Genomic DNA, 22554 nt, shown 5'->3' with positions numbered 1-22554 from the left:
TTTCATGAGGTTTCTCTGTTGTCTATTACTTCTCTTATTTCCCCCTTTTCAAACTGACCTTTAAAAAAACAAAGCCACTCTCTGTGTTCCACACCTTAGGAGGGAGGAATCCAATATTACCCCCTACAGGCTGGAATGTCTACATTGGCTACTTGAAATTCTTCTGCAAAGGAAATGAACATCATTAGCTTCTGCTCCTGCTTTTATCTTTCCAACTCTCTCTCAAATACATGATTTTACAACCCCTACTCAGAGAAAGTTTGTGATCCAGTAGGGGAGATTCCTAAGGAAATAAAGCTAGCGACATGACAAGTTTATAAGAAAAATCTTCTGGGCTGGGGATATGGCCTAGTGGCAAGAGTGCTTGCCTCATATACATGAGGCCCTGGGTTCAATTCCCCAGCACCACATATACAGAAAACGGCCAGAAGTGGCGCTGTGGCTCAAGTGGCAGAGTGCTAGCCTTGAGCAAAAAGAAGCCAGGGACAGTGCTCAGGCCCTGAGTCCAGTCCCCAGGACTGGCCAAAAAAAAACAAAAAACAAAAAATCTTCTTCTTCAGGCTGGGCATGGTGGCATATTCCTGTAATCCCAACACTCTGGGGCAAGAGGATTGGAAGTTTGAGGCCAGCCTGAGCTACAGAGCAAGGTATCATCTAAAAAGAAAGGAAGGAAAGGATAAAAGACAGGAAGAGAGAGGGATGGAGGGATTTGTACACCTGTGCTCCTAGACAGCATTATTCACAGTAACGAAATATGGAAGCAAACCAATTGTCCACCAACAAATGGGTGAACAAAACACAATCTATACATATGTTTCTCTTTTTTTTGCCAGTCCTGTGACTTGACATTAGGGCCTGGGCACTGTCCTGTGGTAGTGCTAGTGCTCTACCACTTGAGCCACAGCACCACTTTTTCTGTTACGTGGTACTGAGCAATCTAACCCAGGGCTTCATGCATGCTAGGCAAGCACTCTACCACTAAGCCACATTCCCAGAGCCAATCTATACATATATGCAATGGAAGGTTACCCAGCCTTTTGCTGTGGTTGATACAGGAGCTTGAGTTCTGGGTCTTTCCCTCTTGCTCAGCTTTTTTTTTTATTCACAGCTGGTATTCTACCACTTGAATCTCACCTCCAGTTCCAGATTTGTGTGTGTGTGTGTGTGTGTGTGTGTGTGTGTGTGTGTGTGAGTATTGGAGCTTGAACCCAGGGCCTCACACTCTGACTTAGCTCTTTCACTCATGGCTGGCTCCTTATTACTTGGGCCATACCTCCACTTCTGGCTTTTTGCTGGTTAACTGAAGATAAGTCTTCCAGACTTTTCCCGCCTCATCTGGCTTCAAACCATGATCCTAAGATCTCGGTCTCCCAAGTAGCTAGGATTATGGAAACAAGCCACTGGTGCCTGGCTGTTTAGCCTTTAAAAAGAAAAGAAACTCTCACAAAGGCACTAAACATTAGACCCAGTGAAATAAGCCAGATACAAAAAGACAAAAACAGCATGGTTGTATAAGGTCCCCAAAGTCAAATTCTATGGGACAGAGGTACAAGGGTGGCAGCTAGGTGCTGAGAGGAGCGGAGGGGAGAAGACTATAAGTTACTATTTAATGATTATAGGGTTTCAGTTTTGCAAGGTAAAAAGAGCTTTGAGATTTGTTGTACATAATTAATGTACTTAATACCACCAAACTGACTGCTTGGGAACAGGGTAAGTTTTATATTGTGTGTATTTTACCACAATTTAGAGTTATCAAAAGAAATACAATTTTGATCAGGAAGTATTTTTTTTAACCATTAGCCCTCCAATAGGAAAAAGAAACAAACAAACCACACAGCTCTACTGTAAACCAGAGGCTGCCACAATTGAAAAATCTGATTATTTCTAATAATCAAGACTTCAGGTTTCTTTGAAAAGCTGAATGTCGAGCAACATAAATCGAGCATCATATGGTAACAGTTAGCAGAGGCTGAGTTGCACCTGCCATCTTTATTGTGTTACCCCCATTCCCACCTCTCTCTTTTTCATAGGCAGCCAGTATTACTTCCTGTAGTTGTAGCGTACGCTTGGTGAGTTTTCTGCCATTTAATGAAGGCTAGTACTTTGCTCTCAGTCTTCTACCTCTATTGCCTATGTGGCCCTAATGATCGAATTTCATCACTCAAAACTTCAAGTCAGGGTTGGTATTGTGGCTTAGTGGCAGAGTGCTTGCCTACCATGCATGAGGCCCTGGGTTCAATTCCTCAGAACCACATAAACAAAAAAAATTAACAAAAAAACTTCAAGACACTCAACTTACACGTTATAAAACAATTCCTCCAAAAATTTCATCAAAGCCTATACCCTTGCTGGAAGCTTGTGCCTCATGCTTAGCATCCTACTTGGGAAGTTGAGATCTGAGGATTGTGGTTCAAAAGCCAACCCTAGACAGGAAAGTCTGTGAGACTCTTCAACTGACCAACAGAAAACTAGAAGTGAAGTTGTAGCTCAAGTGGTAGAGTGGTAGCCTTGAGCAATAAATCTCAGAAACAGTGCTCAGGCTCTGGAAAAAAAATAAAAGCTTGTATTCTCTCAGTGGATCCTAAAACTATCAGAGGGGAGACAAAATTATTCTCTCCCACTCTCTGGGGAGAGATGGCTCTGCAAGTTCTTAGCTTGGGTTCTGAGATCATCATTTCAGTATCTAGAAGCAAGCCTACAAAAAGATTCATTCCTCACTCCTACGAGATTTGCTCAAAAAAAGACAGTATTTCTCCTGCAGTCACAAGAGAAACAGTTCTCCAGTATCAAATCAAACATATCTAACCCATCACTCCAAACTTCAGTCCTCAGTACACATATGTACATAAACACTGTAGCTGCCACTGAAATGCTAAGGGCTTATCCTGCCAGCACAGATCTAAGATGTCATGCTTGTTAAAAGTTTGTCTACCGCTGGGTGCTGGTGGTTCACACCTGTAATCTTGGCTACTCAGGAGGCCAAGACCTGAGAATTACGGTTCAAAGCCAGCCCAGGCAGGAAAGTTGTGAGACTATCTCCAATTAACCACAAGAAAACCCGAAGTGGAGCTGTAGCTCAAAGTGATAGAATGCTAGTCTTGAGAAAGAAAGAAAAAAAAAAAGCTCAGGGAAAGTACTCAGGTCCTGATTTCAAGGCCCAGGACCAGCACAGGAATGAATGAATGAATGAATGAATAAATAAATAAATAAATTTAATTAAATAAAGCAAAAGGAAATCCAATCTTCTGATCAAGTACAAAGGTTGAACAATGATGTGTCAATTCAAATGCTTCTGTCACGGAAACAATTTTTTTTCAGGGGAGAAGTAGGGATTTTTATTATTGTTCAAAGATATTTTAAAAATATATTTACTTTTTGACTAACAAGACACTGGAAGCATTTTAGTTTCACTATTTGGCATTATTAGGTTTGCTCTATCTGATTGATAGCTATTATTCATTTCCTCAGGCAGAGAATAAATTGGTTGCAAATGCAGCCTTGTGTTATACACTTTTTTCTTTTTTTTTTTTTTGGCCAAAAGCAAACAGCACTTCGGAGGCATGAGGATGTTTCTGCAGTTGGGTCTGCTAGCTCTTGGAACTGCCTATGTCTGGGCCATTGATGTGGAAAGTTCCATGCATACACTGGTGAAAGAGACCTTGACTTTACTTTCTACGCATCGAGCTCTGCTGCTAGGCAATGAGGTAATTCTTTATTCCTATTATTCTATAAAAGTACATAGGTAATTACTTGTGGTGGTTCATTTGCCATGTATAAACAAACATCTGTTATAAAGAAAGTGAGGGGGTGCATGTTAAGAGTATCTAGTTAGCCAAGCACTGGTGGCTCATGCCTGTAGTCCTAGCTACAAAGGAGGCTTGAGATCTGAGGTGTGGTTTGAAGCCAGGATGGACAGAAACATCCCATGAGACTCATCTCTAATTAACCACACAAAAAAAGTGGGAAGTGGAGATGTGGCTCAAGTGGCAGAGCGCTAGCCTTGAGCAAAAAGAAGCTCAGGGACAGTGCTCAGGCCCTGAGTTCAAGCCCCAGGACTGGCACACAAAGAAAAAGAGTATCTAGTTAATATCTACATTGCTAGCAGGTATCATATTACAATTTATAGACACTAGGGTGCTTTGAAAATATAAACATATGTCCTTTCCTTTTCAGACCCAGAGGATTCCTGTTCCTACGCATAAAAATGTAAGTCAAATTATGATTCAGTGAAAATGATGGCATGCACAATTTCACATTTTCAGCTGTAAGTCATTTCTTTATTGATTTGCTTTGTTTGGAATCTCACTATGTTGTTTCAAGATCCTGGGCTCAAAGTGATCCTCCCACCTCACCCTGCTGAGTGACTGGGACTACAGGCTCATGTCACTACACCTAGCCCGTCATTAGTTTCATTGGAACTGTTTAATTTCCTCTACATCATTTTATATGGATGGGGATGAATGTGTATTTTGGGAATGGGTGTGGAGCATGGGGGTACATGACTGTAATTTGGGAGACTGAGGCTGGAGCATGGCATGTTTGAAGCCAGCTTAGGCTACACAGTGAGTTCTAGGCCAGCCCGGACTACATAGCAAGACTCTGTCTCAAAATAATGATAAATAAATATTAGGAATGATGTTCAGCCAGTAGAATCCATTATGCAACAGCAGGATGCTGATAGCCCACATCTGAAATCCTTCCTACTCAGGAGGCTGAGATCTGAGGATCGCAGTTTAAATCCAGTCTGGACAGGAAAGTCTGTGAGAGTCCTATTTCCAAAGAACCACCAAAAAAACAGAAGTGGCACTGTGGCTCAAAGTGGTAGAGCACTAGCCTTGAGCAAAAGAGCTCAGGGAAGGCTGGGAATGTAGCTTAGTGGTACAGTGCATGCCTAGCATGCATGAAGCCCTGGGTTTGATTCTTCACTACCACATAAACAGAAAATCTGGAAGTGGTGCTATGGCCCAAGTGGTATAGTGCTGGCCTTGAGCAAAAGAAGCTCAGGGACAGTGCCCAGGCCCTGAGTTCAAATCCCATAACTGACACCACCACCCCCCCAAAATAACCCATAGACAAACCCCCTCCAAAACAAAACAAAACCAGAAACCATCATGCAAGTAGTTGAGGCTCTCTGGTGACATGCCAGTTTTCTACCTAAAGCGTCATTATCAGGGTCTTTCCAGAATTGCACAGGATGTGAAAGAGTCCAAGACTTGGCTGGCCAGCCTTGCTTCATTTCTTCTTTCTTTCCTTCCTCCTCTGTTCCTTCCTTCCTTCCTTCCTCCCTCTTTCCCTTCCTCTATCCTTCTTATTTCCTTCCTCCTTCCCTCCTTTTTTCTTCTCTTGCTCTACCTCCTTTCCTTTCTTTTTCTTTCTTTTCTTCTTTTTTGCTAGTCCTAGGGCTTGAACTCAGGGCCTGGGCACTGCCTCTGGGCTTCTTTTGCTCAAGACTAGCACTCTACCACTTGAGCCACAATGCAATTTCTGGCTTTTTCTGTGTATGTGGTACTGAGGAATCGAATCCAGGGCTTCATGCATGCTAGGCAAGCACTCTGTCACTAAGCCATATGGCTTTCTACCATACTGGACAAAGTCCTTTATAAATAAGCTACACTCCTAGTCCACTCTGATGTCTTTCTGGAAGTATTAGTAACTTTTTTAGAATCTTGATCAGTAAATATTAAAATATATAACAAATCATTCTGTTAATACTTTCTGCATAAATGATTATGATTATATATAACATATACTATATATCAAATATTCAAAGATAAAATATATTATTCCATTAATCTGAATAGAATATAATGACTAGCCTGAATTGCAAAAGAAAATGCTGCTATGAATCCAATTAGTACCATAATTACACTACACCACCTGAACATTTTAGTTCTGGTTAAGTACTTTCTTGATATCATTTGTAATACTCCTTAACTATATAGCTTCATTTAGGGGCTGGGGATATGGCCTAGTGGCAAGAGTGCTTGCCTCGTATACATGAGGCCCTGGGTTCAATTCCCCAGCACCACATATACAGAAAATGGCCAGAAGTGGCGCTGTGGCTCAAGTGGCAGAGTGCTAGCCTTGAGCAAAAAGAAGCCAGGGACAGTGCTCAGGCCCTGAGTCCAAGGCCCAGGATTGGCCAAAAAAAAAAAAAAAAAGAAAAAAGAAAAAAAAAAGAGAAAGAATATATAGCTTCATTTACTACTGAGGTGGTGTGCCACTTGGAAAAAAAATCTAACACTCTTTGGAGAATTGATCACAATACAAATATCACAGTACAAAGCTTAATTTTTTGGATCAATTTTTTTATTGCTAAATTTAAATTATATGTATTTGCTGTCCTCAATGTGATCTCTTGAAACAGTCCTATGTTGTGAGATGTCTAATGCACCAAATGTGCATATATCTAGCTTTATTTGCACGTTTTAAATCTTCCTCATATAGCACCAACTCTGCATTGAAGAAATCTTCCTTGGAATAGATGCCTTGAAGAATCAAACACTACATGGAGGTGCTGTGGAGAAACTATTCCAAAATTTATCTTTAATAAAGAAACTCATCGACCTCCAAAAAGTAAGATAAGCAACTATTCCATGGGAACTTTATTTGTCTTGGCTCTGCCCATTTTCTATGGAAAGCAATGGCTTTCTACCGTGTGTGTTGTGTTCTTCACACAGGAGAAATGTGGCGAGGAAAGACGGAGGAGGAAGCAGTTCCTAGATTACCTGCGAGAGTTTCTTGGTGTGATAAGTACTGAGTGGACAACAGAAAATTAAGAGAGCTGGCTGGTTATCAATGAAGATTATGGAGATGTATGAAAATTGATTTTTAGCTGATACTTAAAGACAAAAAATATAATGGTGTTTGTACCACGTGATGTTCTGATATATGCACATGTTGTGTGAGCCAGGCTAAACAAATCTTTGGGGCTGGGATATAGTTCAGTGGCAAGGCATTTGCCTACCAAGTGCAACATCCCGGGTTTGATCCCCAGTCCCCCCACCCCATGTCCCATGACATGGGAAAAGGTCAAAGGAGAGGAAAGAGTGAGTTGATCTGGAGCAGCAGATGGAAAGCTCTTCAGTCCAAAATTGAGGAATTTCATAAACCAAACCCCCAAAATTCAGATCCTCAAAGAATAAAGAAGACAAACAAGAACCTAGGAGCCAGTTACAAGTGGCTCATGCGTGTAATCCTAGCTACTCAGGAGGCTGAGATCTGAGAATCATTGTTCAAAGCCAACACGAGCAGGAAAGTCCATGAGATTCTTCTCCAATTAAGCACCAAAAAAGCTGGTAGTGGAGCTATGGATCAACTGGTAGAGTGCTAGCCTTGAGCATAAAAGCTCAGGGGCAGTGCCTGGGCCTTGAGTTCAAGCCCTAGGACTGGTACAAGACAAACGTGCGCACACACGCACACACACACACAAGCTAGGACACAAAAATGATAGATTAAAGCCATATATGGTAGCTCCAGCCTGTCATCCCAGCTACTCAGGAGGTAGACATTGAGAGGATGGTAGTCTGAAGCCTTTCCCAAGCAAAATCATGGGGAAAAAAAAGGGGGGGGGTTAGGAGGGGGTCAAGTGGTAGAGGGCCTGCCTAGCAAGCAAGCTGAGACCCCCAATTTTACTAGAAACTATACTTCAGAGATACAGACACTGAGTAAGAATTACTTTGACTTCATATTCTGGGTGAGAGTTGTACTGTCTGACTTAATTTCTGCCTGGTGGTATGAAATTTTATCTCGTTGTGGTTTAAGTTTTGCATTTCCCTGACTACTAACAAGGTGGCACATCTCTTTGTTTATTGGCCACTTGTGTTTCCTGTTCTGAGAAATGCTTATTCATGTCATTTACTTTGGTGTGAGGGTGGGGGTTATTTTTTTTCTTATTAGGTAGATTTTGTTATACATCTGGAAACTAATGCTTGGCTTTTTCTTTTTCTTTAGTAGCTCAGGTGTTTGAATTTAAGGCCTCGCTTTTGCCAGGGCAGGTGTTCTACCACTTCAGCCAGGCCTCCAGCTCTTTATTGTGCTGATTTGTTGTTGTTGCTTTTGGTTGGTCATGGAGCTTGAACCTGGGCACTGCCTCTGAGCTCTTTTGCTCAAGGCTAACCCTCTACCAGTTTGAGCCACAGCATCACTCCCGGTTTTCTGGTGGTTAACTGGAGTTTCATGGGCTTTCCTGCTGGGGTTGGTATCATGCCACAATCCTCAGATCTCAGCCTCCTAGATAGCTAGGATTACAGGCGTGAGCCACTGGCTCCCGGCTCTGTGCTGGTTATTTTTGAGTCTGTCTTTCCATCATAGCTTTTTCAATTGAGCTAAGAGTCTCAAGGACTTTTCTTTCTGAGCTTGCCTAGAACTGAAAACCTCCCAATATCCTACATAGTTTCAGATGGCAGGCATGCGCCAATTATGGGTTTAAATAGGGGTTTGTGAACTCTGCCACTGGGGCTGGCCTCTAACTGGGATCCTCCCATTCTCAACCTCACAAGTAGTTAAGATTACAAATGTGAGGGGCTGGGAAGGTGGCTCACCTGTAGAATGCTTGCCTAGCATGCATGAAACCCTGGGTTCGATTCTTCAGTACCACATACACAGATAAAGCTAGAAGTGGCGCTTGGCTCAAGTGGTAGAGTGCTAGCCTTGAACAAAAGAAGTTCGGAGGCAGTGCACAGGTCCTGAGGACTGGAAAAAAAAAAAAAGATAAAAAGTCTGAATAGTTAAGATTACAAGTGGTTAAGGCCCTCATACCTGTTAGGCAGGAGCTCCACCACTTGAGCCATACCACTAGCCCTTTTTTGCTTTAGTTATTTTCTAATAGGGTCTCATGTTCTGGCCTGGGCTGGTATTGACTGTAATTCTCCTATCTACAGCCTCCCACATACCTGGGATGATAGATGTGCTTGATCAGGTCCAGTTATTGGTTGAAATTGGGGATTTTGCTAACTTTTTGCTCCGTTGACCTCAAAGGCCAATCCTCCTGATCTCTGTCTCCCAAATAACTAGCATTATAGTCATGACTCACCACATTTGGCTCTCATGTCCTTTTGGTAGCATTTTTAGAGGGTGCTGGGGATTAAATTCAGGGCTTCCTGCATAAGCTTTGCTTTTAATAACAAAGACTGGGGAAAAACTCTACAAAATGTTCATTAGTCATAAAACAGATAAAATGTGACTTATTCAGGGGTGTAGCATAGTAAATGATTGGTCTATGGAAATACCAACAGAATAATCTGACAGCATTTGTTAAGCAGTAAAAGCAGGTTTTAAGTAACATATTTCTATAGAGTCAAAAACCAAGAAGAAGAAAAAAAATCAAGCTGAGCACTGATGACTCACGCCTGTAAACCTAGCTACTCAGGAAGCTGAGATCTGAGGGTCACAGTTCAAAGCCAGCCTGAGCAGGAAAGTCCATGAGACTCCTATCTCCAACTAACCACCAGAAAACAGGAAGTGGTGCTGTGGCTCAAAGTGGCAGAGCACTAACCTTGAGCTGAAGAGCTCAGGAACAGTGCCAGGCCCTGAGTCCAAACCCCATGACTGACAAAAGAAAAGAAAAAGGCATCCTGCTGCAGACACCCTTGCCTGGGCACTGCTGGGCCCTTGGGCACTCTGCCACCTCTGGTGGCCTTCTAGGTCTCCACAGGCATTGGTGTCTATGCATTCACTTGGCAAACACATCAGCTACAATGGGATGTAACCAGGAGACACAGACAAGTTCATTAACCTCCTCCAGGACTGTTTCCCTTGCTATAGTGATGGAGATTTGGTTTTTCCAAAAAAATGCCAAGCACTGGTAGCTCACACCTGTAATCCTAACTACTTAGTTGGCTGAGATCTGAGTATTGCAGTTCAAAGCCAGCTCAGGCAGGAAAGGCCATAGGATGCTTATCTCCAATTAACCATCTGAAAGCTGGAAATAGAACTGTGGCTCAAAGTGGTAGAATTCTAATTTTGAACACAAAAGCTCAAGTACAAGTGCCCAGGCTCTGAGTTCAAGCGCCACCACAGACAAAATAAATAGATAATATTGAATCAGGTACCAGTAATGCACACCTGTAATCCTTGCTACTCAAGAGGCTGAGAGCCAAAGGATTGAGGTTTGAAGCCAGCCAGGGCAGATGATAAGACTTCATCTTCTAAATAACCAGTAAAAATCCAGCTGGAGGCTTGGTCGAGCACCAGGCAAGTAAGCAAGCCAAACAACTGTGAAGCCTCAAGTTCAAACCCCAGTACCAGTAAATTCACACGCAGATTATATGTATATACACACACATATACATATATATACACATACACACATATGTATGAGTATATATTGAGCACCTCTATCAGGTAATAAGGATTAGCAGTGAAGGTGACTGACAAGGCCCTGCCCATCAGTGCACCCACATCAAAGGCCACTGAGAACAACCATGAGGATGTGAATGAGGGACTTTGTACATCAGGGAAAGCCTCTCTGAGGAGGTGACATTTGAGAGCTAAACGACGAAAACCCTGGGAGACAAGAGAGCGAAACCAAAGGACAAGCAACATGGAGGCCCAGGTGGGGTACTAACTCCATGTTGGTCGGGAGCAGCAGGAAGATGGAAATCATTGGGGCATACACATTAGTAAGGCTAGGCAGAAGTGGAGGTGTGGCTAACGTACCAGGGCACCAGCCTTGAGCAAGACAGCCAAGCAAGAGCATGAGGCCTGGAGTTCAAGCCCCAGTACTAGCAGAAAAAGATAAATAAAAGTATATGAACAAATGGAACAACAGGGCTGGGAATATGGCCTAGTGGCAAGAGTGCCTGTCTTGTATACAAGAAGCCCTGGGTTCGATTCCCCAACACCGCATATACAGAAAATGGCCAGAAGTGATGCTGTGGCTCAAGTGGCAGAGTGCTAGCCTTGAGCAAAGAGAAGCCAGGGACAGTGCTCAGGCCCTGAGTCCAAGCCCCAGGACTGGCACAAAAAAACAAAAAACAAAAAAAAAAAACAAATGGAACAACAACAAAAAACTTAAGTAGGAGATGGGGCAAGGGAAGTCAGAAGAACTCATACAGGTCAGGAAAGGACTTTGCCTTGAAAGCACAGGGAGTTATCTGACTTGTGTTGTGTAGCTTTGGGCACTGATGTACAGTCAGGGAGACAAGTGAGGTGTTTTGAGCTCAATGATCCATGCTTCCTCTCACCCAGGTGATGGGGGATAGCAGGCAGGAAAACCTGGAGGAGGAGGGAGGAGAATCCCTAAAAGAGTGACCTCTGTTCCCTCTCTTTGGGGGCCCATATTCTCTCCCACGGAGAGTCCATTTTCTCTGCAGACATTGATGGGGGTGTAGTGGATCTGGGGTGCTGCTTCCTTCCTCTTTTGCCTGCTGCTTGACAGCCAGATTCCTCTCCTTGGATGTCTTGGGCTCCTGAGACAAGGACCCATTCAAACTCTGATTTGCCTAGGTCTAAGTCCAAAGCCCCTGGCAAGATGTGGGTTCCCAGATCCCGTGTGGGCGTGGCCTTCGCTGGGTGTCTCCTGATGCTGTTTGGCTAGCTCTGCTACCATCTATTAGGATGCACCACGGGGGCAGCCGCTCACGGAAGAGCTTACTGTCCTCATTCTGAACAGGAGCATTCCTGTTCTTTGGCTTTTTATTTTATTTTGGCAGTACTGGGGTTTGAGCTCAAGGCCTTCTACCATTTGAGCCATGCCCTAAGTCCTTTATCTTATCCTTCCTTCCTTCCTTCCTTCCCTCCCTCCTTCCTTCCTTCCTTCCTTCTCTCTCTCTTCCTCTCTTTCTTTCCTTTCTTCCTCCCTTCCTTTCTTCCTCTCCTCCCTTCCTTTCTTTTTAGGTCCTAGTACTGAGGCTTAAACTCAGGGCTTTGCCACTGTCCTTGAGCTTTTTTGCTCAAGGATAGCACTATATCGCTTGAGCCACAGCTCCATTCCTGGTCTTTTGGTGGTTAATTGGAGATTGAGGGTCTCATGGACTTTCTTGCTGGGGCTGCAATCCTCAGATCTCAGCCTTCTGACTAGCTAGGATTACAGGCATGAGCCACTGGTGCTGGTTATTTTTCTTATAGGGTCTTGTGGTTTTTTTTTTTTTACCCAGGGCTGGCCTCAGATTACAATGCTTCTATCCTATACCTGGGACCTCAGGCTTACAACACTGTTTGGCTTTTTAGTTGAGATGGGGGGCAGGGGAGGGTCATTGGCTTTTTGCTGTGGCTGGCCTCAAATCGTGATCCTCCCAATCTTTACATCCCAGGTATATGGTGTTTACAGATATAAGCCATCTCCGCTGGCTTATTATTTTTTAAATAGCCTCTCACTGTGTAGCCTGAGCTGGTGTTGAATGCTCAATCGTTCTGTCTGACTACCAAATGCTGATAATTCAAACCTTCTCCCTGCCCCAGGTTCCTGTTTTTCAAAGTTGGGTGGCTTGGTCTACCAGGGAGCTTCTTTACCCTTCCCCCCTCCCTCCTTCCATTTTCTTTGTCTCCAGCCTTATGCCAGTTCCCCAGACTCACCCGATTCCTGTTTGTTTTTGTTTTAACATTTTGTTGCTAGGAATGAAACCCAGGCCCTCCCTCACGTACACACCCCATCACTGAGTTACACCCTACTGGCCTCAGTTTCTTTTCTTTTTTTTTTTTTGGCCAGTCCTGGGGCTTGGACTCAGGGCCTGAGCACTGCCTCTGGCTTCTTTTTGCTCAAGGCTAGCACTCTGCCACTCGAGCCACAGCGCCACTTCTGGCCATTTTCTGTATATGTGGTGCTGAGGAATCGAACCCAGGGCCTCATGTATACAAGGCAAGCACTCTTGCCACTAGGCCATATTCCCAGCCCTGGCCTCATTCTCTAATACAGAGCAATTTCTGAAGCTCTTTAAAGAGTTCATGGTGCGTTGAGCTCCCTGCTGCCCTCTTGTGGCCCATCCAGGCATTTCCACCCCCCCTCCCCTCAATTCCTCCCAGAGCAATGAGTTGCTCCTTACTACCCCTGAACACAGGAGTTCTGAGAGTTTAAGTTGCTGGAGACGTTTCAGAAAAACAAATGAAGCCTGTTAGACATGGAGGGGAAACGAATTCTGTGCTTTCTACAGGTGGAGGCAGTTGTCTGGGCTGTTAAAAGGATCCAACACAGCCCCCAGGTAACTGACCTGTTAATTTTGGAGGTGAAGCTACAGAGGACCTGCCTTTCCCACCAAGCCCACCCCCCACACCTCCCGCCGCCCACCCTTGGGCCCAGTTCTGCCTTCTACTCAGGAGCACTTTGGCTGCTGGCCACTGATTTCAGCCTTTCCCTGGCAGCAGCCTAAGTGTAGACAGGAGAGGGCAGGTGAGAGGGCCTCTGAGCCAGCTTCCATCCTCGGCCTCAAGACCTTTCTTTTTTTTTTTTTTATTAATTGGACATAAATTTTTTTACAAGGTGTTGTGCAAAGAGGGTGCAGTTACATAGTAGGGCAGTGTGTACATTTCTTATGATATCTTACGACCTGTTTTTCTATCCCTTGTCTAGGTCAGGTTGACATATATGCAATATACAATGTATCAAGAACATATACAGTATTCACAGACTTGGTCTCTACTGTCTCTCCTCTCCCTTTGTTAACAGTCATATATCAGGGAGATCATGCCCCTTTGTTTTCTGTGTTCTAGGCTTGTCTCGCTCAACATTATTTGTTCGAGTTCTGACCATTTCCCTGCGAATAACAGTATTTCACCATTCCTAATCGCTATGTAGTATTCCATTGTGTATAAGTACCATATTTTTTGGATCCATTCGTCTATGGAGGGGCATCTGGGTTGTTTCCATATTTTAGCTATTGTGAATTGTGCCGCGATAAACATGGAAGTACAAATGCCTTTTTGATATCTTGGATTTTGCTGTTTAGGATAGATGCCTAGGAGTGGTATGGCTGGGTCATAGGGTAGGTCTATATTGAGCTTTTTGAGAAACCTCCATACTGTTCTCCAAAGTGGTTGTACTAATTTGCACTCCCACCAACAATGGAGAAGGGTTCCTCTTTCCCCACAGCCCCTCCAGCATTTGTTGTTTCCTGAGTTCAGAGTATAGGCCATTCTAACTGGGGTGAGGTGGTATCTCAGGGTTGTTTTTATTTGCATTTCCTTTACTAGCAGGGATGTTGAGCATTTCCTCATGTGTTTCTTTGCCATTTTTATATCTTCTCTTGTGAAGTCTCTCTTTAGCTCTTTTGCCCATTTCCTAATAGGTTTATTGGGCTTGGAGGGGCTTAGTTTTTTGAGTTCTCTGTAGATGACAGATATCAGGCCTTTGTCTGTTGCTGTGCTGGTAAATATCCTTTCCCATATCGTTGGCTGTCTTTCTATTTTGGTGGCTATGTCCTTAGCTGTGCAGAAACTTTTTAATTTGTAGTAGTCCCATTTGTCGAGTCTTTCCCCTATTTGTTGTGCCCCTGGGACTCTATTCAGGAAGTTCCTTCCTGTGCCTATAAGTTCTAGTGTTCAAGACCTTTCTTGCTCCACCATTGCAGGCATGGCCTGGGCACAACCCCAGAAATGAGAGGGCAAATTCCCTTGGCAGAATTGGAATAGTGCCCAAACTTCATCCTTCAGTCCTGAGCAGAGCGAGCTCTATGGAGAAATAGGTGGACCCCAACACGGTGCTAGCAAGCATGTGCAGGCAGGCACCCACAAATACCAGCTGGCAGGATGGATGGATGGAGGGACCAACAACAAGTGTCATCCATCTGGCTCCTTCACTGTCTTGACGTTTTAATCCTGCCCCCAGAGGGCAAAAAAATGTTATGACTTTTAAGTCATAACACCCCTCCTTCCCCAACTACTATCCATCCTTATTCCTCTTCAAGTCCTCTGGCTTTTGCCCTCCCCAAATCTACTTCAGCTGTCAGTTCACTGGGCCACCCCTTGCTATCAATAAGCTCATTCTGAACATTCCTCATTTTCAGGCTCTCATGGCCACATTTTTAAGTAGAAATGGCGCCCTCTCTTGGCCCTGGTGAGAGCAGGGGAAAAAAGACAATCAGAGAAGAGGCTGCCTGCCATAGAGGTTCTGAATCCCTCACCCTGGTCTTGAGCAGTACCATATACAAGCCCCTACACATCCTATCACCATGGCATTGAACGGTCGCATGAGGGCCCCTGGGTGTCTTGCATGTGAACAATGGACTTACTAAACCCCATTAGTGTCTGCTGAATTGGGCACCCAATCAGAGGGGCCAAATGATGCACACAGAGCTCAGGCAGGCTCTGTGGAGCCTCTGATTGGGTCTGGGGACTGATACAGCTGGCCAATGATCTTGAGAGTCATGTAGCTCTCTCCTACAGAGCACAATGTGCTCCCAACAGTGCCCCACCCCACCCCTTCTAGCTAGACTCTCTTCAAAGCCTCCATTCCTTGGCATAAAGCCTAAGCCTCTGACCAAAGGTCCCCCAAAGGCTCCACCTGACCTGACCCCTGCCTACCTCCCCATCTCCCATCTTCCTCCTATCCTCCCCACTTCGGGCTCACCCACCCTTTCCCTAAACACACTGAGCTTGCTTCCTCTCCAAGGCCTTTGCACTACCCATGCCCTCCGACTATAGCATGCTCCTTGCTTTGTTCTGCACATTTCTGCCCCTTCTACCATTTAAAGAGCTAACATGTCACCTCTTCAGCCATTCCTTGGACCCCAAAGCGAAGGTGACCACCTCTGCACACTGCTCTCTTATTTCATCACAAAATATCGATTAGGGTACGTGTGACCCCTTCTGTGTTTATTTGGTCACTTCCCTGCCTCCCATGGAAAGTTCATTTTAGGACGGCAGGAACTTTGTCCTAGTCACTTCTATGTCTGGCGCCTAGAGCCATAGCTGGCACATGACACTGTTTCGATGTGTGCTTGTTGAGTGTCTCCGCCCACAGTACCCATTTCTATGCCTGGCACTTAAGTACAAGGGAAATGTTTGCTTTTTGAAGGTATCAGGGAATCCATTCCTATGAAACCCATGGCCCCTCACTGAGCTAGAAGAGAGAGAAATGACATGCATAGGAAAAGGACAAGAGGAAAAACCTGCCGGAAAGATGAAAGAGTACCAAGTACCAGCAGCTCATTGGGAGGCTGGAAACTAGAGGATCAATATCCAAGGCTAGCACTGAGAGAAAAGTTCACAGTATCCTTTTTCAATTCTTAGCTGGGCACAATAGCACAGACAAGCTACAAAGGAGGCTGAGATGGGGAGGCTTATGGTGCCAGGACAGCTAAACAGAAAAAACTGTCTTTGCTGAACTGATGCTGAACTAGACGTGCATGCCTGTAACCTTGATGATGACCTAAGAGTAGATGCCTATCCTAAAAATAACCAGCAAAGCTGGGCACCAGTGACTCATACCTGTAATCCTACTCAGGAGGCTGAGATTGAAGCATTGCAGTTTGAAACCAACCTGGCAGGAAAGTCCACAAGACCTTTTTTTTTTTTTTTATCAGTCATGGGGTTTGAACTCGGGGCCTGGGCACTGCCTCTGAGCTTGTTTGTGTCCAAGGCTATTCTACCACTTGAGCCACAGCACCACTTCTGGTTTTTGAGTGGTTAGTTGGAGAGTCTCACTGGGAGTTTTCTGCCCAGGCTGGCTTTGAACCTCAGTACTCAGATCTCAGCCTTCTGAGTAGCTAGAATTACAGGGGTACGCCACTGACGCCGGGCTCTATGAGACTCTTATCTCCAGTTAATTGCAAAAAGCCAGAAAGGGAGCTGTGGCTCCAGTGATAAGAGTGCCAGCCTTGAGAGAAAAAGCTGAGGCCCTGAGTTCAAGCCCCAGTTAAACACACACAGACACACACAGACACAGACACACACACACACACACACACGTGGAAAAAAAGGGCTGCAGGCATGGCTCAGCAGTATTGGACCAGCCAAGCAACACTGAAGTGTTGAGTTCAAACTCCAGAGATCAGTATCCTGGGAACCTTTTGCATGTGTCTAGTTGGTGTGGAGTGCCAGCCCAGGAGTATGTGGCTTCTTCTGACCTCCCCCCAAAAGGACCCATAAGGCCGAGCCCAAAAGCTTCCCCAGGCCTGATTGTCAAAGGAAATTGGACCTGAAGTTGGCATTCAGGCCCTGCGTACTGTCGCCATCCAGAATTTTCCAGGAGTGCAGACAGGCCCTGTGCTCCCAGTGCTTTATCACCCGAACTATGCCTACCTGAGGAGATAAGGGCTCCGCCTAGGATACGGAGGAGAGGCAAAGACCTTCCCTCCCGAGGGCAAGTCTTCCTAGGCATGTCACCTTAGACAACCCCATCTCTATTGCCAGGTCCTCGCCTAATCTGGCATCTGTTCAAAGGCCACCAACCAGGAAGCACAGGTACTCTGTTTATTTTGCCAAGAGGCACCAGCTTATCTGCCTTAGTCAAAGTTCATCCCCTGTCCTTGCCCTTCCCAGCAGCCTAGGAATAGTGTCCCTACGCCCCTCTGCTTCCTGGGGAACTTAAGACCACTCCCCCAAAGGAGGGGAAGGGTAGTTCTCTATGTTGTCCAGCAGGGGGCGCTGTTGCCATAATGTCCAAGCTTCTGAGTGGGGGACCACGGGCGGGGGGAGTTGCAAATGACCAGGGAACACAGAGGGACCTGAGAACACAAGTGGACCTGAGTGTGAACTATGATCTAACTGGACAGCAGAAGTACAACAAATTGATAATGGTTGATAATCATTCTCCACCCAGCAGTCACATCTACCCTTCCCCTGCCAGCTGTGCCCACACACCCAAAGTCCAAAGGACAAGGTTGAGCAGGCTTGGGGACAGGGTTTCAGGTTTAGCCAGGGTGACCAGTGACCAGGCTCTTCCTGGGACAGGCCTTTTGACCTCTAGCCCTACTCCTTTTAACATAAGGCTCCTGGCTCCCCAGAATCATGACCTCAAGCCCAAGATCTGTCCAAGGCGTAGCGTAGTTGTGGGCACGCATATCCCCGCGGGGTGGGGTGGGGGTGCCTGTACTTGTTCCAGAAAGGGGAACCTCGAGGGAGCTAGAAAGGTCCTGCTCCAGGCTGCCCCACATCTGAGCCAACTCCAAATCTTGCCCTTTGATTTGGAGATGGCCAGGATATCCCCAGATATTTACCAATCTAGGGCTGCTACCCTAAACCACCAGGGGTCGGAACTGCTCCCTGTCTACCTCCCTGCTGAGAGCTGGGTACCAGTGGCTCACGCCTATATTCCTCGCTACTCAGGAGGCTGATATCTAAGGATCATGGTTTGAAGCCAGCTCAGGCAGAAAAGTCCATGAGACTATCATCTCCAATTACTTACCAAAAAAGCTAGAAATGGAACTGTGGCTTGAAGTGGTAGAGCACTTGCCCTGAGCACAAAAGCAAAGGGATAGTGCCCAGGCGCCAAGCCCCAGGGCTGGCACAAAAACAAAAACAGTGAGATGAGTGAGGTACCTGGGCAAGCCCTTAAGGAGGCACTCACTCTAAGGGCCATACAAGGGGGCAGTTGGCACCTGAAAGGGCGTGCCTCCTTAAATATAGACTGTCTCTTCTAGTGGGTCAAGGGCACCCATCTCTGTGATAGCCAGGGAGTTTTCTCCACTGGTCTAGCCGGCCCAGCCTCAGCCCAAACCACATAGAAAGCAAAGTCAGTCCTGAACTCACAGTTCATGCTCCCCGCTGGTCTAGCCGGCCCAGCCTCAGCCCAAACCACATAGAAAGCAAAGTCAGTCCTGAACTGGAGCCAACAGGTGATTTCTTGGACTGTCCCCAAGTCATGGGGTGGCTTTGACACTTGGCCTATTGACTTTGGCTTGTCCTTCAGGCCTGGCTGAACTGTCATCTCCTCAGTGTTAGTTACTGATGAACACTGGCTAGCTTGCTCCTATCCCTACCCCTGCACCATCTCTGTCCCCTTTGCCTCAAACTCCAAGTATGATACAACTGGTTTGACCTGTGACTTGCTGATGGCCCTAAGTCTTCATTTAAAAACTACTACTATTATTATTATCATCATCATCATCAACACTAAGGATTGAATTTGCTACATAAACACGCTACCATTTGGGCCATACCTCCACTTATTTTTTATTAGTTTTTTGTTTTGTTTTTCGGATAGTGTATCAGGCATTTGCCTAGGTTAGCCTTGGACCACAAATCTCCTACCTCTGCCTCCCCAAGTAACTGGGATTACAGGTGTGTGCCATCATGCTCCACTAACAGCAAAGTAAGACACTCACACCACAGGCCACCAGGCTGTGCAGGCTGTGGCAAGCCCTCTCTGGTATTCTTCAGGATTTACAAGGCTTTCGTTTCCTGAGAATGGCCAGTCACAGGAGGACTTCTGGCTCAGAGCCCCTTCTCCTAGCATACTTGGGTTTATTTGTTGCCAGTTATGGACTCCGCCCCCCCCTCCAGAACATTCCTAAGACAGTACTTTGTGCTGGCTAACAGATATGATGCTATCCTTACCTGTTAAGGTAGAAGCCAAGTATGCTTTCTCCCAGACCACTCAGGCAGGTGGGCTTCAACTGACCCTTTCCTCTTCTTGCCAGTCAACAGATACCTATCTGAAGACATATAAACTAAGTCCCCTGGTGCACCTGCCTTTCAGGAGAGGAGAGAGTATCACCTGGCACGAACAGACAGCCCTGTCTCTTGTGCCAGGACTGGACAGTCCTTGCCACTGGGCCTCCCGTCTCTCAGGAGGATTTCAAGAGTCTCCTTGGAGAGAAAGAACCAAAGTGGTGCTCAGAAAAGCCACAATCTAGCCGTGCACTAGTGGCTCACACCTGTAATCCTAGCTACTCAGGAGGCTGAGATCTGAGGATCATGGTTCCAAGCCAGCCTGGGCAGGAAAGTCTGTGAGACTCTTATCCCCAATAAACTATTAAAAAAAAAAAAAAGCTGGAAGTAGTGGTGTGGCTCAAGTGGTAGAGCACTAGTCTTCAGCATAAAGAGGCTCAGGAACAGCGCCAAGGCCCTTAGTTCAAGCTCTAGGACTAGCAAAAAAAAAAAAAAAAAAAAAAAAGCTAGTCTTCATTTGCTTCATATTGGAGTATGTAATGTACACACTGCTGAGACTGGCCTAATCCATCATCCATTACCCATCTTGCATCCATCCATCCATCCATTCATCCACTCATCCACTCATCCATGCAAGCATGCATACACGACACACTAGTTCACACAAGGTGCTTGCCCTTTCTCAGCAAAGCTGCCTTCTGAAACTACAGTAGTCACTCCATCTCCTGTCTCTGGCCTCTGACAATTTATGGACAAGGGTCATGGCTGGGCTCTTCAATTCGAAAGTACTATTTGAACAGGGCAGAGATCTAGGATCAATGTGCTCAGCTCTGAGCAAGAGAAGAAATGGACAATGGCTTTGGGGCTTGAGCCTTACTGAACTGCTTCCCTGGTTGCTGCCCCCCCCCCAGCAGCCCCCCATCACACCCCTCATTGTCCTGGAATTGGGATTCCCAAGCTGAGTCACCAGGGCCACCAGGGGTTGTGCTCACAACAGAAGATCCACTCTTGCAATACTTGGAGTTTCCCTGGCTTGCTCCCAGGCTGGCCACCCTGCTCTTGGGCCAGGGCTGGAGAAAGCCAGTGCTGCCCTTTGCAAGGGCTACAAGGAGGCCTCGTGGGCACATTCCTGCAGTTCTGGCCACAGCCAACACCTGCCTCAATCCCCAGCTCTTCTGAGTGGGAGACAGCCATGCTGAGTTTGATAACTGTTTTTTCTAAATACAAAAAAAAAAAAAAAGAGGTCCCTACCATAGATATGGAATTGCAAGAAATTTAGGAACATGGCTTGCAGAAAGGCCCTGGGTTCTGATGAGGAAGGGTGGTGGGGCTCTGTTTCCTCCACCCCCAAACTCCCAGTTTCCTGGTTGGGATGGAGGACCAACCCACAGGATCCCTGGCAGAAGCTCCAAGTCCTGGGGAGGGAAGGAAGTGGCCAAGCCCACGACTAAGATTCCTGTGTGATGACTACAGCTCCTTGCTGCCCTCCACCCCATCTGGAGGACAGTGCTGTGTGTGTGTGGGGGGGAATGCCCCCTTCATCTGTGGGCATGCGCAGGGCCTGTCTCCACTCTGGCCCCAAGTCCCTCCCCAGGAGCAAGTCTGACCGCCCTTCGCCCCCCCCCCCATCCCTAACTCACTCTGTTCTTTCATTGATTCAGCAAAATGGTCGCTGAGCCCCTGAGGTTTGTTGTTGGCTACTTTCAGAGCTGTCCTGGCAGGGCAGCCTGGACTAAAGGGGGCTTCGGGTCATGTGGGGGAAAGATTTTTCCACAACGTAACAAAAATGCATTAATACCCGGGCACCGGTGGCCGAGGCCTGTTTTGGCTCCTCAGGAGGCTGAGCTCTGAGGATCGAGATTCGAAGCCGGCCCTGGCAGAAAAGTCCACAGGTCTCTTAGCAACAAGTAACCATCAAAAAAGCCCAAGTGGAACTGTGGCTCAAGTGGCAGGGCACCAGTCTTGACCAAAAGAGCTTAGGGACAGCATTCAGGCCCTGAGTTCAAGTCCCAGGAACTACCCCCGACCCCCCCACACACACACGTGCATGCACATGCACACACGCGTGCAACGTGAACACACGGACACCAGTGCACACATACACACACCTGCACGCTCAACGCACGCACACAATGTGATGAGACCTTATTCTATAAAAACCGACCGCGGTGGGTCCGGAGCCCTCGGCGGCTGGGGGGCTGGCGGGGGAAGGGCGCCCCCATCCTTAAGCCTCCTGCCCCGCGGGGGTCACCCCACCCTTCACTGATGGGGCTGCATCAGGACAGGCGCCGCGCGGCCCCCACCTGCCGGCCCGGCAGGTGCGCGCGCGGGGCGGGCGCGGGAACCCCAGTTCCCGCGGGCGGCGATCCGGGCCGCCCGGGCCGCCCGCCCCGCGGACCTCCGCGCTCGGGACTCGGTTCCCGGAAACGCCTCCATTTCTCTGCGGCCTCGGCGCTGCTGAGAAATCGAAACCCAGGCCCCGTTTCCCCCCCCCCCCCCCGCGGCACCCCCTCCCGGCCCCGCCCCGCCCCGCCCCGCCCCGGGAGGAACCGGCCCCCCCCCTCCCGCGGGAACCGGTGCTCGCGCGCCGGCTGCACGCCGAGCCCTCAGTCGCTGCGACTCCGCGGCTCCCGGCACCACCCCGGGGGGGGGGGTGGGCTCGCGTCCCGCGCGCCCCCACGGTGCGCCCCTAAATCGCGGAGGGGGGGGCGGGGAGACGGCCGGCCGGCGGGGTGGAGGGAGCGGACCGAGGGCTGGGAAGGGGCGCCGGGAGGCGTAGCGCTCGCCCGCGGTCACGCGGCGGCGGCGGAGGGGAGGCGGCGGCGGCGGGGCGGGGGAGGAGGAGGGAGCGCCGGGCACGGGCCCCGGAGGGGGGGCCGAGGTGGTGGGGGGGTGGGGAAGGGAGCCGGGCAGCACAGCTGGGAGGCCGCGGCCCTCCCTTTCCAGGAAGCCCTCGGGGCCGGGGCCCGCAGCCCCCACGCCCCTGCAGCGAGGGCACCCCAGGAACCTGGGAAAAGCTGGCTCTAAGGGTCTGTGCCCCGCCTTCTGTCCAAACATGTCCCTCCCCCC

At 47.4% G+C, this 22554-nt stretch overlaps 2 protein-coding genes across 2 annotated transcripts in view; one reads left to right on the top strand and one right to left on the bottom strand.

Moving 5' to 3' along the window:
- Positions 1-22554, bottom strand: part of Rad50 (RAD50 double strand break repair protein) — a 161459-nt gene that overhangs the window by 58388 nt on the left and 80517 nt on the right. The window lies entirely within an intron of this gene.
- Il5 (interleukin 5) lies at positions 3226-7002 on the top strand. The gene is made up of 4 exons (XM_048334056.1): positions 3226-3704; positions 4174-4206; positions 6448-6576; positions 6681-7002. Exons 1-4 carry the CDS (start codon positions 3561-3563, stop codon positions 6777-6779), a joined length of 405 nt encoding a protein of 134 aa, XP_048190013.1. The 5' UTR covers positions 3226-3560; the 3' UTR covers positions 6780-7002.

The sequence above is a fragment of the Perognathus longimembris genome, chromosome 25 (genome assembly GCF_023159225.1).
Source record: "Perognathus longimembris pacificus isolate PPM17 chromosome 25, ASM2315922v1, whole genome shotgun sequence".
In the NCBI taxonomy this organism is placed as follows: domain Eukaryota; kingdom Metazoa; phylum Chordata; class Mammalia; order Rodentia; family Heteromyidae; genus Perognathus; species Perognathus longimembris.
The sequence above is the reverse complement of the archived record's forward strand: the minus strand, read 5'-3'. Positions and strand labels throughout refer to the sequence as shown.